Here is a 20060-nt window from a genome sequence, read left to right on the forward strand (position 1 = left end):
CTTCAGTACTGCTCAACATTGTAATTCAAGGCAACCAACTAATTGGTAAATGAAAAAAAAAAGTTTAAGACCTAAATCAACACTATATTAGTATATTAGTATTGACTCCATTGCTGAACACACAAAGGCGGTTTTCTGGGCCGTGGGCAGTGCGCTGGGAAATAGAAAAGGTGGTAGAGTAGCAAATCACTTTCCAGGAACTCTGTTAAAAATGTGTTTTATTAGATAGTGCTGTGTAAGGCAGAACTTTAAACCCAAAACCACATTCAACGCCCTGCTCCCAATAATGAACTCCCGGTGACTTTAGGAAACTGATTCTCCCCTGTGTTGTCGAGATAATTACCTCCTCCTACTGGCCATGGCAACCACGGGTGAGATACCCTGAGATGAGGCGCCTACTGCGAACCAAGTGCTGTCAGGGCAAGCACCTCAACTAGAGTTCACCCAGAACTTCATGAGGAAAAGAACCCACTTTGTTGTGTCCCGCAGCCCACACACATCTGAAAACAAAACACCACCTTCATCATTATGCCATGCATTTTCAAAAATACCTACGGTTAAAAAGCTTAAGGCAGTTCTAAACACATGTGAATGTTTTAAGCTGCAGTAAGGATAACTGTCACAATTGCAAGCTTCCCTTTTCTTCAAAACTAGTTGCACCTCAATCTAGATTCTCTGACCTTTTCTTTGGGAAAGGAGAGCTCAAGGTTGTCTTCAAAAGCTTAAAACTAATCGGGCACAAAGGAGGAGGTAGGAGAGGGGCATTAGTCCTCAGGTCCAAGGCAGTGAGAAGGCCCAGGTGCTATTCACTCTATGATGAGACATCAGTAAAGGACAAATCAGACTTTGTTTATTAAAAAAATACTTTACAGGAAAAAAAAAAACTATGCATTCCATTGTCCTATTTTACAAAGAAATAGCTTAACAATTTAACACACTTAGACAGCTACAAAAAAGCACTGTGTTAAAAGGATTATTATTCACACAAATTTAGATTTAAGACTATTCATTAAAAACCTTTTAAAACACTTGTTAATGTCAATAAACAAACTAAGGCCACAAAAACGCAAATAGTCCGCCAGGCAAATTATACATTTCATCTATATGCAAAGACCTCTTAGATAAATTAAAGCCACAGAAAAAAAAAGTCTTAGCTGCCAATCAAAATGAAGTTTAGTCACAGAAAACACTATTCCATGAAAATTTACATGTGATAGAAGTAGTACATAAGTATTTCTTTAGAGAGAATTGAAAAGTGCTATATTTTAAGAGACAATGGTCTCAACTACATGCACGAGTGGATCCTAAAAAATTTATGAAGATTTTTAAAATGGAAGGCCATTAATATTTATGGATACTTGCTTTTAAAGCAACAGACTTCCGGGATGAGGATAAGTTCTTTATGCACTTAGAAAAACACTGGTGGTGTGCATCTCCTCTACTTGCATGACCAGTAAATACAGCTACAGACTGCCTTGAAAACATGAAACTTAGCACAAATGTGAGCCTCTGGCATGTGCTACTTACTGAAAGGATAAAACAGACTTATTAGAAAGACATAAACTCAGTAATCCTAATGGTCCTCAATAAATACAAATAAATTTTAAAGGCAAATACAAATGGAAATATAATGGACTAATATTAATGACAAAGAACATACTCACTAGGAATATATTTTCATGGATTTTGGACTCCTAGATTAACTCTCCTTCTAGACAATATTTATACAGGGAAAAGCAATATGCAAAAGTTTCTCAAGTCATTAGATGAGATCTTTATGCCTGTTAAGACTGATACATCTTTTCCTAAAGTTTAGAAAACGATTTAATAAGCTCCTTTCCCCATACAAGAGCTTGTAATATTAGTGAACTTAGAGCTCAACTGATTGAGGGGATAGGGCACTTTCTAAAACTCTTTAAGTAAAAATAATGTATCAGCAAAACTTTTAAGTACTGAATAAGAAAGTACAATTAAGCCTAAGAATTCATTTTCAACAGTTAAACTTTGGAAGAGGGAACCAATATGGAGGTTATTATTATTGCTTCATGAATTTGGGACACCTCTCAGAATTATAACCCTAACTCCTAACCTATCGTGATAAGTATAGAATGAGCTCTGGGGAAGGGGAAGACTTTAGTGCTTTTCAATGGTTACCATAAAATCATTATATTTGCTGTTAGGAACATTTGTCTATTAGGTCCTTTCCATAAACATATTTTAAATATCCCTCTGATCCACAAAGTACTAAAACACATAGCCACATTCTGCAAGTAATCTCAAGGGTTGGCACAAAGATAACATACCAGAAAGGAAGGTCAGCTTCACTTTCAGTTACAACTTCACTGCCATAGCTACCTTACAAATCAGAGGATGCCAGACTGCTCCATGCCTCACTCCACCAAACCAAATAGTTTAATGATTTAGAAAAGTTGTGATCATTTGTATCGCTCAACTAGGACAGCTTTGAAAGCAGCAAGAAACTCAAAACTTCTGCTTTTATATTCATCAGTCTTTAAAGCATGCTATCAAAATCTAATACTCACATAGGACATTCAGAGTTTCCAGATACATTACTAGCTAAATGTTTCTTTCCATTCTATTGCAATCTAATATACAATGACTTCATTAGTACATGATTTTCAACATTTTTATATTCTTTTAATATGTTGATACTGGAGGTGAGGGTAGACTGTTCTGCAAAAAGGAAAATGGAGATTTGCGTTTGATTGTAGGTCTTTGCAGATCCGCTGGTTCCTGAGTGATTACACACAGTGCTGGCTGTCAGGAGACAGTCTCCTTGTTTTTAGTAGTGACCAGCTTAGATGACAGATGGCATCTGCTGGATGGCAAGTGGGAGATGGGGAAATCGGATCTTGGAAGACAAGAAAAACAAAAATAAAACTTTTTGCGTTAACAACTTTTTCTCTTCATGATTATTTTTAAAAGCAATGTTGCCTGAGAAGAATTTTTCTTTGCACAGCCTGGTAAAGCTCTATGAAATTCTTCTGGACAGAAAATAGAAATAAGAAATAACCCAAACCCATTCATTTTGTGATAAACCCCTTCTCCACAAAGTAACAACAACAAAAAATACCCTCAAAGGTCCCTTAAAAACTAGTTTGATAAACTAGAATTTATACACAGGATTTAAAAACACCCCTGTAATAATCACATTACCTTTCACACCATTCTAATTACCTTATTTACAAGGATAACTAAAAGCAATATCACTTCCAATTCATAAATGGTTTACATTGAAGTGTTTCCCTATTTATTTGTCTTCATCCTTTGTAACAGAGAATACATACATATACATATATATATAAGGAATAATACAGATTCTAACTAATCACTGTAGTATTTGCTGATGGTTACTTTTCTATCGGTTTACACAGTGACCTCTATACTTTGCTAATATGCATTTAACTACACAACAATATTGCACAAAGTAATATTTATATAAGATTTAACCTATTTCAGAATATTTTAGAGAAAAATTCATATTTGATATTTCCAAAGATGCAGCTAAGTTCCATGGTGACAGACATAATAAAGCAGCATCTCTTTCTTTTGCCTATGTTAATGCAAATATTTCAAATCTCACCATCCAGGAAAAAAAAATCAAATTGCACTGTAACCAGGTAGATACAAGAATCTGGTCTTAGGTGTGGGGAATACTCTTCCTTTAGTAAACAAAAGGCCTACTGAGTTACTAAGAAAAAGTAGAATGCATAGCACATGAACATTCCAAATAAGAGAAAGTCCACACTACTTATATGAAGGAGGCCTACTGAAAAAAGGCCTATATTGAAAACAAAGTAACTATCCAGACCCTGAGCTTCAGCTCCCCTGAAACTCTAGGATGGAAGTCTACTGCCTGTTACTAGAAAATAGCAACACAGATGACAATGAACAAACCCAGGTATTCACCAGATAAAATTATGAAGTGTTTCTAAAGTAGATGCCAAGTCACAAGAATAGTTTCTTTAGTTTGATGCTCAGATACGGCAGCCCTCATCAGTGAGACTGGTGTGCATCTCTGACTTTGATATTTGTCATCAGTTTAGGGCAAGTATCCACAGGAAACGTGAGGATACTAGGAAGCAGAACAGCGGATCAACATTATGTCTTTTGCTCAAAATAGTCTCCATGGTTACAATATATCCTAGAAAAAAATTAATGAGCCATGGATATGAATAACCAAGAACTATCCATCTTTAGATTTTTGTTTAATTAAAATATCCACTGGGTTTTAAATAACGGACACAAAAAGACAGCCTGGATCGGAAGAGCTGTGCTTCCTCTTTTGCTAAGGACCAGAGAGCCATTCAATTTTCTTTAGAAACTATGTCTTCTTTGTGGCTAGAACTTGCCCATGTACCAGATGCAAAAGCCTTTCCTGCAACCAATGCCATTTTACTGTGGAAACTGACGAGGTGCCATGAAGACACAAATATTAAACCATAAATCTTCTTTCTACCACATAAAGCAAATATGGTAAGAGACAAGGAAAGATAAAACCAAGGGAAGTGAATCATTACCAAGTGAGAACCTGCTAATCCAGAGAACTCTGGTTGTGATTTGAAGAAGAGATTGAATTGTTACCTCACACCTTAAAACAGAAAGTAGCAGCAGACCCACTATTACATACTGTACTAACGGGATAGGATACAACTCTTAGCTTTGCATAATCTGTGTAAAAAAGATATGCTTGACATTTGTGGAATGTCATTTCTCTTTATAGAATTATAGGCAAGATTTCTCCAATAAAACTTAACTTAAGCCAGTTATAAAACTATAACTTCACATCAAAATTTAAAAAAGTTAAAAAATGTGTTTGAATATGTACATATCACACAGGAGTGCTTGGATGTTCCTGCAGACTGTGCTGCTGGTCAGAGTCCAGTCTACTTTCCACCTTGAAAACTGGAATAGGCTGAGCCTTCAGCTCCTGCAGATGAAGCTCTGATGGAGATGGAAAAGACGATGGAGCAGCTGTCAAAACCTGCATCTCTGTGCATGTTTCCTCAGATTCAGTTTTTATTCTCACACATTGGGAGTCAACTTCTAATTCTCGCTTTCCAGGAAAACCGCAGTCCATGTTGGAATTGCTTTCTGTGTTTTGAGGGGCTTCCACAACAGGGTGGTACTGTTTAAGCCTGATATGCCAGGCTAAGCTGCACACTGCTGACACTGTTTTGAACTGATGAATGACATTTCTAGGGATGAAGTAGATATCATTGTCGCAAAGCTGAATTCTAGCATAGCGAATTCCTTCTCGCCTCATTTGGTTTAGTTTTGCTTCATCCACCCACTGTACACACTAAAAAGAAAGGCAAAAGAAATTGCATGAGACCTTAAAATATGCACAAACAAAATATTCTAATTCACACAGGAAAACAGTATGGCAAACTGTTCTAAAACAAAAAAGGACAAAACTGTTGGAAAGCCCTTTTCAATCATATATTTTACAACTCTTAAACAAAGACTGCGGAGATAGCCTATGGAATCATTAAATCCTTGAAAGTGCAGCTAAATATCAGTATCTTTTTTTTTTTAATCCCTGAAAACAGCGTTTCTCAGTGTATGCTTGGCTTTCCTGGAACTCACTCTGTAGACCAGGCTGGCCTAGAACTCAAGAGATCCACCTGCCTCTGCCTCTGCCTCCCAAGAGTTGGGATGAATGACATGAGCTACCACTGCCAGCTATATCAGTATCTTTACCACACATAATCTTCCCCTTCATATATTCTAACATTTTGTAGTTGAGGCCGCAGCACAGTGAGATTACTAAGGGAGACAGCTTATGGTTTGAAGTGAACAGCTGGATCCTTCTTTAGGCCCACCCTCCATCCCAAAGATTTTGCTGTCTACCACACACAGAATATAATAAAAATAAAGTTAAATTTACTGTCTGTGACTCCAATTATAAATTAAAATGCCTAATAAAATGGACTCAAATGCTGTTTCCAATGTATCACTGAAAGAATAATGAGAATGTGAGAATTATTACCTGGGAAACTGGAGGTTCATGAAGGTCTAACTGGAGTCTCTGTACAACATCAGTAAAGTCCTCAGCATGGAAACAAATCACATCTTTGGTTATGCGAGGTTGGTCACTCCTAATATTAATAAGACAAAATTTAGGGACTAGCATCCACAATGGAAAACTACAATTTCACTTTTACAGCTTCTAGAATGCCACATTTAGCAAATGAGCAAATAAATAAAATGTCTCTTTTCTAAAGATTAAGAGTGTACTTCTTTAGACAGTTTTCAAAAAGTAAATAAATAAAAGTAAATCAATAAAAAGTTTTTAAAAGACAAAAATCAGGGCTGAAGAATGACTCAGCGGTTAAGAGCACTTGCTACTCTTCAAAGGGACCTGGGTTCAATTCCTAGCACCCACAGGCAGCTAACTGTCTGTAACTCCAGTTCCAGGGTTTCTGACACCCTCCGACAGACATGCATGCAGGCAAAACATCAATGCACATAAGTAGAGTTTAAAAAAAAATGAGGTAAGTTGTTAAAAAAAAAATGCAAGCAATAATCACTAAAAAAAAAATACTTTTATTCTAGCCTTACAGCAACCTTTCATGCTGGTGCATATCCACAATCCCAGCACTTGGGGAGCTGAGGCCAAGAAGAAAGGATCTTAAGTTTGAGGCCAGCCTGACCTACATAACAAGTTCAAGGCAGTGCTGAGCTACACAGTGAGACCCTAGATCAGAGAATTTGGGGTTTTTGTTTTGTTTTATTTTGTTTTTTAAGTTTTATTCTAAATGGGATGCATTTGTTGTTGTCTCATTAGGGAACTTGAGCTTTGTTATAATAAAACCAGGCTGTCACCAGGCAGTAGTGGCACACTCCTTTAATCCCAGTACTCAGGAAGCAGAGGCAGGCGGATCTCTGAGTTCAAAGCAAACCTGGTCTACAGAGTGAGTTCCAGGACAGTCAGGGCTACATATAGAAACCCTGTCTTGAAAAACCAAAATTATAAATACTTTAAAAAATAAATATATATATAATTCAAATATACAAATAAAACCAAGCTCTAGGTCAGTGTAACATGTACAGCCACTACAGAAAACAGTAAAGCAGTTCCTCAAAAATAATAAAATAGAATTGCCATATTATTAAGCAACTCTACTTCTGGGTATTGAACACCAGGGACATAAGAGATACATATATACCTATACTAACAATCAGAGAGCCAATGGTAGAAGTAACCCAAACACCTATTTAGTGGACTAACAAAATGGCATACATGAGTCTGTGTGCATGTGCATGCACATGTGTGTAAAATTTACTGTACCTACCTTAAAAGGAAATAAAGTCTGATACTTGCTACAACATGGGTAAACTCTGAGGGATGTTATTATAATAGAAATGGCTAAGTTAGAAAAAGAAGAAAAAAACGGGAACTGTCAAGATGCCTTATGAGCAATGGTGCCTGCCACCAAGCCTAACTACCTGAGTTCAATCCCTAGGACCTAGGTGGAGAAAACCAACTTCTACAAGTTGTCTAATTGCTACACAACTGCTAAATAATAAGTATATAAAAATAATTTCCTTTTGTCACTATGATTAATTTTATAACACATTAATATCTGTGTGTGTGCTTTGTATATATGCATATACCAGTGTGTGGAGGTCAGAGTCCTAGGGACAGAACTCGGGTAGTCAGACCTAAAGCAAACACCTTTAGTCCAGTAAGCCATCTCACTGGCACATTAGGATTACTTTTCTTAAAAGGAAAAGGGCAGGGGAAGTATGCTTCCATTTTTATGCAAAACCAGAAATGGCAGGAGACTACACAGTGATGGTTCCCACGATCTACATCCGGATGGTGAGGTGAAAGTAGCTGTGAGACATCAAGTTTCAGTTTTGCAAGACAAAAAGTTCTAGAGCATTGTTTTATCGCAGTATAGTTACACTTCTATCATAAAAATGTTTAGATGGTAAGCTATGTTATACATATTTCACCATGATCTAAAACTTTTAAACAGAATCCACGTTTTCTTAGACATTATCCAACCCTGTAGTTTGGGTCCTTTAACTTACCATTCACCAAATTGTACAGCCTTCAAAACCCCAACAGCAGCCGTACTCTGCCAGTCAAACCCCTGACCTACATGATCAGCATGAGCTCTTGTCCTGTCTTCAAAGAGGACTTCTCGGGGTTCACTTGTCCGAGGTAGGTACTGAAGGTTTTTAATTTCATTCATTGATCTATAGTTGATTTGGTTGTGAAACAAAGCAAAGTATGAAGCAATAAACAGCAAAATTAACAGCAGTAATGTAAAAAGGTCTTTAACAATACTAGGCATAAATGAGGTTTGAGATGAGTCCAATGATTTAGATTAGCATTATACCATATACTATATAATACACTACATAAAATGATGACTGTTATTTCCTCTTTCCCTATAGACTATACCTTTATTAGGCTCACATGACAACTCTGAATGCATGAAATTTCTCTAGACAAGGGCAGTGTGTTTAAAGGTTTAAAGCTCTAAGCTTTTTTGGCTTCAGCTCAGTTACTCATTTACAACTATCACAACATTCTACTAGGACTTATATTCCAGGCAGCAAACAGCATACATTTGATCTCCTCCCATATGAAAAGGAACAAATACAGACAGGAGAAGGAAAATGATTGTCATAGAGGGGAGTTTTGCAGTAGACATCCTGATGTGCAAGTTGGAGGCAGAGAACCAGAGAACGGGGCGGGGGGGGGGGGGGGACTACACGGACGAATGGATGGACGGACGGACGGGACTGGCCTAGGGTGGCCTTTTGAAAATTCCAGTGACACATTTCCTCTAACAAACTACATGTTCTAATCCTTCTCAAAACAGTTTCACCAACTAAGGACCAAGCATTCAAATATATGAGCCTATGGGGCAGTTCGCATTCAAACACCAGTCATGCCGGGCGATGGTGGCACACTCCTTTAATCTCAGCGCTCAGGAGGCAGAGGCAGGTGGATCTCTGTGAGTTTAAAGGTCAACCTGGTCAACAACAAGAGCTAGTTCCAGGACAGGCTCCAAAGCTACAGAAACCCAGTCTCGAAAAACAGTAACAATAACATCAAAGACTTGATTGGCTTGCCTTCCTCAGTTTTACTTATTTTTTTTTTTTTGTCCCTTATCATTACTGTGCCTGCCTCCTTTGATTCCAGTTTTTCCAATGTCTGCTGCCTTTTTGTCTACACTAGCTGCTCTTCTAGAGAGTCTGGGGATTCAGTTCCCAGCACGCACATGGCAACTCATAACTGTCTGTAAATTCAGTTCCAGAGGACCCAACACTCTCATACAGACACGAATCCAGGCAAAACACCAATGCATATAAAATAAAAACAAATTAAATAAATATATATTTAAATATTGGATTCTGAAATTAAAAGGATATAATTTAAAAAGAAAAAGAAAAGGCACTTGAATCAAGAGTGTTATTCTTCAGCTAAAAGGAGTAGGAGGGTGGGGGGAGAAGGGAGAGAGAGTAAAGGAAAGGGAGGGAGAGAGGGAGAAAGGAGTGGAGGGGATACACATACACTGAGCAAAGAATGAAATTAAGCATGTTAGAACTCTCAGAAATAAAAACAGACAGGACTCTCTAAAAGGACCTATCCAGTGATAACAATAAATTGGAAAATGCATCTCCATACTCCAACTAAATTATCAATTAAAGTTAATGACAGAAAAAGAAAATAAAAGAATATGCTGACTCATCGTTATCCGCCATTTCTTAGAATGTTTCTTGAAAATGTGTTAAGTAAAGGAAATAAACCTAGGAAGACAACAGCCACTGCTGGTGGAATAAAGCCTTAGCTGGGTTTAGAGTTGTTTAATGAGCCTTCCACACTGGGCAGAACACAGACCTGTCTCCAAATGTGCTCAAGATATAAATGGTATATACAAAAAAGCTTCAAGTTTATCAGTAGCACTAGAGGCAGGGAAGGTTAGCAAAGAGAGGGGATAAAGAGACTAGAAAAGGGAAACTATAGAATTAGATAATAATTCTACAGTTAGATTACACAAGTAAGTTCAATTAGATAGACCATTCTACAAGACTTTTCTATAGTGCGGTAAAGTGAATAATAAAATTTATTTGTTTCAACGTAACTAGAAGAGTGGAAAGATTTTCAACATAAAGAAATAAGAAGTGTTTGAGGGGATGGAAATGCTAATTACTCTGACTTGATCATTATATACATTACAGATATATACCAAATTATCACACAGGATTTATATATATATAATTACTATAAGTCCATTAAGTATAAACAATAAAACTGATAGCATTATAGAAACTCTAGAAAGATCTCATGATTTGGAGGTGGGGGTCTGGAGAAACGACTCTGTGCTTGCCGTGCATGAGGACCTGAGTTCTGACATGGCCACACTTGTGCATCTGCAACCCAACGCTATGAGGGTATAGGAAGGAGGACCACTGGATCTTGTGCATCTGCAACCCAACGCTATGAGGGTGTAGGAAGGAGGACCACTGGACCTTGTGCATCTGCAACCCAACGCTATGAGTGTAGAAAGGAGGACCACTGGACCTTGTGCATCTGCAATCCAACGCTATGAGGGTGTAGAAAGGAGGACCACTGGACCTTGCTGGCCACTAGTCTAGCACCTTGTTCACTGAGAGACCCTGTCTCAAAGGAATACAGTGAAGAGTAATAAATAAATCAGGACATTAAACACCCTCCTGTGGTCAATGCTCATGCACATGTAGGTGTACCCCCCCACAAACATGCACAGATAGCATACACATACACAAAATGCATAAAGAGAAAAAGAAAATACTTCATAATAGCTATATGTGGAAGTCACACAGATAGTTCCAGAAAAATGTAAACTTTCCTAAGCTATATAAAAAACTAGAAATTATACAGAATATACTCAAGAGAAGTATATATTCTACCTCAAAAGGAATAATAATAAACTTTAGTGAAAACAAAATTTTAAAAAAGTATGACCCAAATATAAAACTAAATTGTGACATGAGAGAAAAATCTTTATGTTCCTCCTGTGAGTGCTAATACCAGGCTTAGAATATAATTTTTAGCCTACCACATGAATTTTTAGTAATTACATCTTAAGTAAATATAAATGTTATTGCTATCTATCCAATTTTAGAATGTACCTATTGATAAAGCATTAAAAACCTAATGATGATTTTAAAGCAGAATAAATTAACTTCAATAATGTGTGAAGACAGCTGACAGAGCTGGAAGGAACGAGATAAAATAGGTTTTGTCTAATTACTCAGAAAGTAGGTGAGAAAAAAGAATACCCATTTAGCATAGCATGTGTGCCATATTTTTAATCTTTTTCTCCTTTTTAAAATCAAGCATTCATTTCTCTTTGGAAATATACAGCAAAATGTATATAGTACTTAAGAATTTTGAATCTTAAGATCCATCACTATAATATATAAAAATTGTTGTAATCAGCTAGGCAGTGGTGGCGCACGCCTTTAATCCCAGCACTGGAGAGGCAGAGGCAGGTGGATCTCTGGGAGTTCAAGGCCAGCCTGGTCTATGGAGAGAGTTCCAGGACAAGCTCCAAAGCTAAATGGAGAAACCCTGCCTCGAAAAATAAATAAATAAAAATTTTTGCTATAATCTAATACTGTGCAAAACTTTTGATTAATTAATTATTGGGCTTTACATACTGCATTAATATATTGTGTTTGTGAGACAGGTCTCGTATATCCCAGACTGGCCTCAAACTCACTATGAAGTTGGAGATGTCTTTGAACTTCTGATTCTCCTGCCTCCAGCACACCTAAATAAGAAGACTGACTGCTAGGGGTGGAATCCAGGGTTTCCTGCATGCTCAGCAAACAGTCTGAGCTACATTCCCGAATTTCATCTTCAAGTTTTCACCATGGTTTTCATGGATCATTTTAAGTGTCCTAAAACTATTTTATCATTTAGTAGTGTTCTCCTGTAAGTTTTATGTTAAAGTTAAGACTAATCCATTAAAACTAATTTTGAGCTCTTGGGTTTTTGTTGTGTTTTTTAATATTATTTATTTTGAGATAAGATCTCAATATGTAGCCCCCAGTAGCCTAGAACTCACTATGTAGATCAGGGTGACCTCAAACCCACAGAGATCCACCTGCCTCTGTCTCTGAAGTTCTGGAATTAAAAGTATGTGCCACCATGTCCAGCCTAATTTTAAACTGATATTTCCATAGCCCAAGGGGATATAAATTATTTTTAATCTCACTGAATAATATTTTCTAAAATAAAAGAGTAAATCTACATTTGTTTTATGTGTATGAAAGAGAAATATGTTAGCACATGATTTATCACAGCTCTATACAACGGTACACATTTCACTCAGCAAACCATGGTTTCCTACAATGAATCATGATGACAAAGATGAATACAACAGTCCCTAACCTCAAAGAGGTCAAAATTTATTAAGAAACAAAAACAGTAAAAAGATCATCAAGGAACCATGTTGTAAGACCAAATTAGCTTGTCCTAAGCTTCATAAAAGTGACATTCAAGGTAAGTTCTGAAGCTTTACTAAAAACGTGCTAGGCAAAGAGGAAGGTGGGAGGGGGGTGAAATTCCAAATAGAAAGATCAGAACAAGAGCAAAAGGCAATGGAAGACAATGGTTTGGAAACTAAATTTAGTATAGTAGGAGAAAATGAAACAGATACAAAGGTTCTGTATTATCAATGATTTGTACAGACCACACTAAGGAGGGTTTGCTCTTTTAACCCTATAGGCAGTTAGGATACAAGTTTTAAGAAAAATCAATTTCTCAGGAGACTGATGATTATGTAGCAGGTTATCTGAACTAGGAAAATGACAACTTGGAATTTTACCTAAAGGAACTCTTCAAAAATCTAGACAAGCTTCCAAACCATGCTCAAATGACGATCATTTTTATAAGCCACCCAAAAAAAGGATGGTTTTGCTTATTTGAGCAAAATTGATGTTTACTTACCGTCGTCTTTTGAAGGGTGACTTTGGCATATCTGCTGTAGGGATCATTTGTTCTCCTGGTCTCACCCACATTATAGGCCCATCATCACTCTGAGACCTACACTGTAGTTGGAGGCTAGAAAGTGTACCCCAGGGCAAAGTCATCTAGAAACCAAAGCAATGAGTCACATTTTAAAATTTTAAACTATTTACAGATTATTTCCATTCAAATAAAAATACTAAAAACCATATCTCATCTATATATGAAAAAGTAAAAGCCGTATTTCAGAGTAACATATAAAAAAACTGAAGTACTCAATACCAATACTTTTCTAAACAGTTCTTTGTCAACTAGTGCATAAAATTTGTTTTTAGTAAGCAAGAATAACTTAATACTCTAACACTTGAGTGTCTAATGATGACCAGAACATTAACAGTCTAAATAAACACTCACTTTTAGAAATGGTGATTCTTCTAACATATCAAGGAACTCGGGGAAATAATCACCAACTTCTTCATCAACTGCTCCAACAAGACTTATCTGCCGCATAGGACCTGCTCGGTACGTACCACAGCAATATGTCCTGTTGACCTGGATAAATGAAAGAGAAAGGAAAAAGGATTGAAATGCACTAAGAACGAGAACTGAGTATTGTTACCAGTATTAATTTCACCTACATACTGAGAATTCAATGGTCAGTTCTTTCAACAAAGTTAACTATTGTAGTCACCCAATCATACTGTAAAGTCAGCCACAAACAGAAATGTTTTAACATGAAGGTTAGCCTAGAAGTTCAACACCTCAAAGGAAGACATTAAAACAGACTTTGCTAATAATAACTATTTAATATTGGAAACTAAATTTTTCTGAAGAGAAAAGACAGAATAAGCAATAAAACTAGCAGGACAAAGGGGGAAAATGCCATAGCCACATTAATCCTTCATGCCCACTGTATATTCCTTAGCTTAAACTTTAGGAAAGATAGCAAGCTACCATGCTACTCTTAAGTTTACGTAATTCAAACAGCACAATATTAACAGCACCCAACTTACCCACAATTCAAAAATACATGTATCTAGGCCAACTGATAGGATGTGAATAAAGTAAAGCACCCTTTCCTGTCTGAAAAGAGAAAAGAAAGAAAACCTAAAGGGAAGATGGAGTGAAGAAAGGCAGAAGAGGAGAACTTGAGTATAACCAAGTTTATTTTCACTCACATAAAGAAAAGCTTCTTGGCTTATCAGGACCTTCATATTTTATAAGGCTCACACTTTTCTGAGTACTAATGCTGACTTCAAATAACTGCCCAAAATTAATATTATTATATAGATTTTTACTTAGTGGCATAAGCATGATCAAGGAAGAAAATTAAAATTCTAGAACCAGATTTTGTGCACTGTAATGTTTAGTCTATCTGGAAAATTGTAATCAAGTTAGCATAACTAGAGAAAGGCTCTGGAACAACCACAGCCTTCCCACTTTATCTCTTAACACTAAATCAAGCCTCTGGCTTCACTTTACCTATGTTTATTTCTGAGTCTCAGCCCTCCTCTGGCTTTAAGTTTCTTTCAGATCTAGCTTAGACCTCAAGGTCTACCCTCATTCATATTCTATCCTAGTCCTTGCACCAGATGCCTAACAAGCCCTGAGTCTGACACATTCAAAGCATCAGTTCTATCTCTGAACGCTTCCAGTCAGGAGCCAACAAATCCCTTGTCCCTTAAATACACTTGTAATTGAGAATCCTACAATGTGTTACCAAATGTAGCCAGGTATACCTTTCCCACATAAACATACTGCTTCAGTAATATCTGTTTCTAGTTCCTTTTTTTTTTTTTTATCAATTCTCCTCACTTTTTAATTCACTTTTCATGTCATTGCAATCTGGCTTCTGCTCATCCAAAAACAGATCATTAATGGCCCCCCACAGACAAATCACAGTGCTTTCTAGTCGTCTGTAGCCTCAGCTTCCTTCCAGGCACCCTCCTCTAGTTGCAGAGTTGGTCTATTTCTCTTTCCGAATTTATTATACATACCCTGCTATATTCTGTATCTAATTCTCTAAATAAAACCTGTCCCCGGGAGTCAGCTCTGCAGGTACAACTTCTCTCAGTCAGACCGTGGACACTCAAACGCAGCACCTACAACACTGAGCACATTTTCTTCTAAGCTTTCCTTCTACTCCTAAACTTGTTTGTTGAGAGGGAGGTGATAGTTCTATATTTGCTTCACCAAGCAATGCTAATCATTTTCTCAATTCCCGAATTAGGAATTTATAAGCCCTTTTCCCTCATCCCTTAAATAACAAATTTTATCCCTCTAAGTAATGCCTTAATAAAAGAAATAAACATTTCTTATCTAATTGCAAAAATCTCAAAATCACTGTCCTTACATGGGGTTTGCCATGAGCCATCCTACACGGTGCCTACAAATGACCTCCTAAGGAAAGGGTACTTTACCACTCAGCTTTCCTCTTCAAATGCTTCAAGCAGTTCCTTTAAGTTCAAAATCCTCATGTAGCCTCAGCTTCCTTCCAGGCACCCTCCTCTGGTTGCAGAGTTGGTCTATTTCTCTTTCCGAATTTATTATACATACCCTGCTATATCTAATTAAGTTCCTTGTATCTGATCAAGTTCCTTCTTATCTAGTATTCCAAAAGAACTGTATGATTTGCCACATTTTAATACACACTCTAACCTTTGCTGGCTTCCAATTTTCACATGGTATTATTGCCAATCATTATAATTTCAACTTATTCCTCTAGGTAAGTAAATAGGCCAATGAGAAGACAAATCTAAACAAGGTTTCCACTTAAAGAAATCAAGTGTATGAAATTTACAGGTATTAGACAAGTTGGATTTAAAGTCATAACTAGATTAAAATAATAACAACAATAAGAGATAAGAGAATTTGACTAACATGTGTAAGGGTAACACATCTAATACACCAGACTAGTCTGGCCACCTCTGCTTGTTTGGACCAGAGCCTCCAGGTTCTGGTCAGGACATAACCCACCCATATAATCCTCCAGGCCATTCACAAGACATATTCCAACCTGTCTTCCCAGCCAAACTCTGCACAACTTGTACCAGGATCTTGCCAGGTGAGTCCACCCTCTACGTACTCTTCCCAAGCCCCAGATCTACCCCCAAACTCCGGATGCCAGCCCCAACTTCTGTGTCCACTTAACATTATTCCACCTAAGCAATGCCCAATCTTTAGAATCAAAACAACCTACATATACTGTGTTCCAACCGACTGACCATATCAAACACAGACCAAAGAAGCCCACAATACTAGAACTTCCAACAAAAATACAAACAGTATGAAAGATAAGAGGCAGTATCCTTCTCTCCCCCTAAGATCCACCAGTCCTATAGAAATGTTTGCCAATGAAATTTTCCTAGATAAACCCCAGGACACAGAATTTAGAAGACCAACTTTAAACTTTAACAAATTCAAGGAATTTAAAAAACAAAAAAGAAACAGCTCAAGAGAATAAATACCTGAGTATATATTCAGTATATATACATATATATATCATATATTCACAGTATATATAATCAGTTTGTAAAAATTAATAGCTTTTCTATACACCAATAACAAACACACAGAGAAAAAAAAATCATGTGAACACTCCAATTCAGAATAACCTCAAAGAAAATATATTAAAACCTAACCAAGGAAGTAAAGGACCTATACAATGTAAACTTTAAACCTCTGAAGGAAGAGATAGAGAAAGATACTAGAAAATGGAAAGACACTGCATACTCATGGGCTGGTAGAGTTAATGCTGTGAAAATGAGCATCCTGCCGAAAGTCATTTACAGATTCAATACAATCTCAATCAAAACCCCCATCTTATTATTCACAAAAATATTGAAGAAATATTAAAATTCAAATGGAACCACAAAGGACTATGGATAGCCAAAACAATCCTGAGCAAAATGAACAATGCTGGACGGATTACTATTCCAGACCTCAAGAGATATTAAAAGCTATAGTAACAAAAAATCAAAATGGCAACGACACAAAAACAAACATGAAGACCAATGGAACAAATCAAAGACCCAAACATTGAGTATATATAAGTCATCTGATATTCGACAACGCTGCCAAATTAGAGAAAAGATAGCATCTTCAGTAAATGGTGCTAAGTGCTGGGATTAAAAGTGTGCAGTGGTAGTGCCCACCTTTAATCCCGGCACTCGGGAGGCAGAGCCAGGCGATCTCAGTGAGTTCGAAGTCAGCCTGGTCTATAAAGCAAGTTCCATAACAGCCCGGACTGTTACACAGAGAAACCCTGTCTCGAAAAACCAAAAAATAAAAAAATAAAAATAAATTGTGCTAAGAATACTACATGTCCAAATGTAGAAGAATTAAGTCTGTATCTATCACCTTGCACAAAACTAACTCCAAATGCATCAAAGACTTAAATGTAAAACCGGAAGCACCGACACTTGCTAGAGCAAACATAAGCAGTTCCTCACAGGATATAATTATAAGAAGGAATTCCCCAAATTAGAGAAGATTTGCCCAGAAACTGAGACCAACAACTGGCAACAGCACTTCTTAAAATTAAAAAGCTTCTGCATAGCTAAAGAAACAATCGAATGAAGAGGAACCTCACAGAATGGGAGAGAATCTTGCCAACTATAGATATGTCAGAGAATTAATATCCAGATAACTAAACTAAATAAACAAACAAATGACCCTTTTTTAAAAAAATGAGCTTGGGGTCTCTGAATGGTGTTCTCAGAAGGATAAAAATGGCTAAAATACATCTTAAAAAAATATTCATTGTCCCTAGCAGTAAGGAAAATGCAAATCAGAACAACTTTGAAACTTTATCTTACCCAAGTCAGCATAGCGAAGATCAACACAACCAACTTGAACAAATGCAGGAGAGAATGTGGGAAAGAGGGAACTCTCATTTACTGTTAGTAGGATTGCAAACTGGAAGCCACTCTGGAAGTCAGTTTGGAGAATACTCAAAAACTAAAATTAAATACACTATATGACCTAAGCTATACGTTGTTATGCCTAAAGGACTTGACATGCTACACCAGATACTTGCTCAGCCGTACTCACTGACATGATGTTCACAATGGCTAACAACAGAAACAGCTGATGAATATAGAAAGATCTGCAGTGGCACTATGGAATGCTATCTGTAAAGAGAAGTGGAATATGAAGTCATGAGATCTGGTGGTAAATGCAAAGAATTAGACCCAGACCCAGAAAGAAAAATGTTTCTCTTCTGTGGTTTCTAGCTCCAAATCTTTAGGTGTGCATACTGTGTGGTTTGAGTAAGAATGGCCCCATAGATTTATATATTTGAATGCTTAGGCACTACGAGGTACTTCCAGATACTACTTGGGAGGGATAAGAAGGCGTGGCCTTGTTAGGGGAAGTGTACCAAAAGGTTTAAAAAGTCGATTTCAAGCCCATAGTCTCTCTTGTCTTCCTGCTGTCTGAGGATCCAGATGAAGAACTTTCTTTTTTTGTTGTTTTGTTTGTTTGTTTGTTTAGAGACAGGGTTTCCCTGTGTAACAGTCCTAGCTGTCCTGGAACTAGCTTTTATAGACCAGGCTGGCCTCAAACTCACAGAGATTCACCTGCCTCTGCCTGCCTCCTGAGTGCTGGGACTAAAGGTGTACGCCACCACCACCCAGCTTAGATGAAGAACTTTCAACTACTTCTCCAGTACCATGAATGCTTGTATGCCGCCATGCTCCCCGCCATGGTTAGAACATTAAAACCTCTGAAACTGTAAGCTAGCCCCAATTAAATACTTTCTTTATAAGAATTGCCTTGGTCATGAAGTCTCTTCACAGCAATAGAACACTGACCTATTCTTATTGGTATGAATAAGGACAACTATTTAGAATGTATTTAGGAATTATGCTGTGTTAGTAAAGTGGCTGTTATATGTCACCAAGATCCACGCTTTCATTATATCCATCTCAAATAACTGTAAAAGGCAGCAAGGTAAAAGTGGATGGGGGAGGAGAGACGACAATGCTCTGCAGAGCAGGGTAGAAGAGATCTGAAGGAGGGAAATAAAATAAAGGGTGCTTTAATTAGGGACAAGAAAGATAAACACAGATGGAGGGAGATAGGTAAAATAACAGAAAGGATGTCTGGAAAGTCATAAGGCATTGTATTATCATCTACCTACCTAAAATTACATATAATGCAATTTATATATATAGTTTAAAATTTCCATCTGGGCTGACAATGCTCCTCCCAAGAGCCACAGACTATGTAACAAAAAAACAATACCAGGCAAAACCCCTTCTGAGATTTTGGTCAATGCTGTCCAAGAGACCCTTAAAACCTTTATGGGTATTGTTGTTGCCCCTTGGTTGCCTCCCAAAGGTTGAAGGCAAGTCTGTATTATTGGACACCATATACTTCAGGCATAGGACCTGGAAAATCAAGACATACACCTTACCTGACAGCCTCCTTCATATAACCAGAAGTCTCCGTGAAGATTCCAAGGGAGGGAAGCAACCAACAGTCCTACCTAGCTATGACACCTAGGAACTACAATAACCAGTATGGCAAAATATCCCTAAGGGTGCAATAGTAGCACACATACTTTGGCAGTAACTAACAACTCTCTAGTTGGATTTAAGTCCTGTTCAACAAGAGGAAATCGTGCCCCTACTAGACACCTAGCCAACTCCATGCGTATAATGAAAGCATGGATCTTGGAGAACTTACAACAGCCACTTTACTAAGCCAGCATAATTTCTAAATGCATTCTAAATATTTGTCCTTATTCACACAGATAAGAACAGGTCTCATTTCTCATCAAAGAAATGTCTCCTTACAACAGATGAAGAAAATTATAGACAACCACAACCAATTAAATGCACAGAACAAATGACAGTATGGTACTCAGCTCCAACTTATATATCTATAATGCAACTTCTACACTTAAGACTCAGGGATCATAGCAGAAGAAGAGATAGAAAGAACAGGAAATTTTCCTCCTAGAAATATCAGAGAAGCTACACCTATGAAATATTACCAACATTTACAACCTAAATAAGATCTGAATAAGCATAATATCAATAGACAGGTTAAC

General features: G+C 37.2%; 1 protein-coding gene across 2 annotated transcripts in view; it reads right to left on the bottom strand.

Annotated features, from left to right (window-relative positions):
• Nucleotides 1–834: 834 nt before the first annotated feature.
• Nucleotides 835–20060, bottom strand: part of Rsbn1 (round spermatid basic protein 1) — a 49653-nt gene continuing 30427 nt past the window's right edge. Inside the window, exons 3-8 of one of the 2 annotated variants that reach the window (XM_075981733.1) lie at nt 13418–13555; nt 12986–13128; nt 8065–8232; nt 6014–6122; nt 4850–5323; nt 835–2872 (exon numbers count right to left, since the gene is read on the bottom strand). In XM_075981733.1, coding sequence (XP_075837848.1) covers nt 4853–5323; nt 6014–6122; nt 8065–8232; nt 12986–13128; nt 13418–13555 — 1029 coding nt within the window. In that variant the 3' untranslated portion in view covers nt 835–2872; nt 4850–4852. Of the gene's footprint in view, nt 5324–6013; nt 6123–8064; nt 8233–12985; nt 13129–13417; nt 13556–20060 lie in introns of both variants that reach the window. The other variant, XM_075981732.1, reaches the window with a different exon arrangement.

The sequence above is a fragment of the Microtus pennsylvanicus genome, chromosome 7 (genome assembly GCF_037038515.1).
Source record: "Microtus pennsylvanicus isolate mMicPen1 chromosome 7, mMicPen1.hap1, whole genome shotgun sequence".
Lineage (NCBI taxonomy): Eukaryota > Metazoa > Chordata > Mammalia > Rodentia > Cricetidae > Microtus > Microtus pennsylvanicus.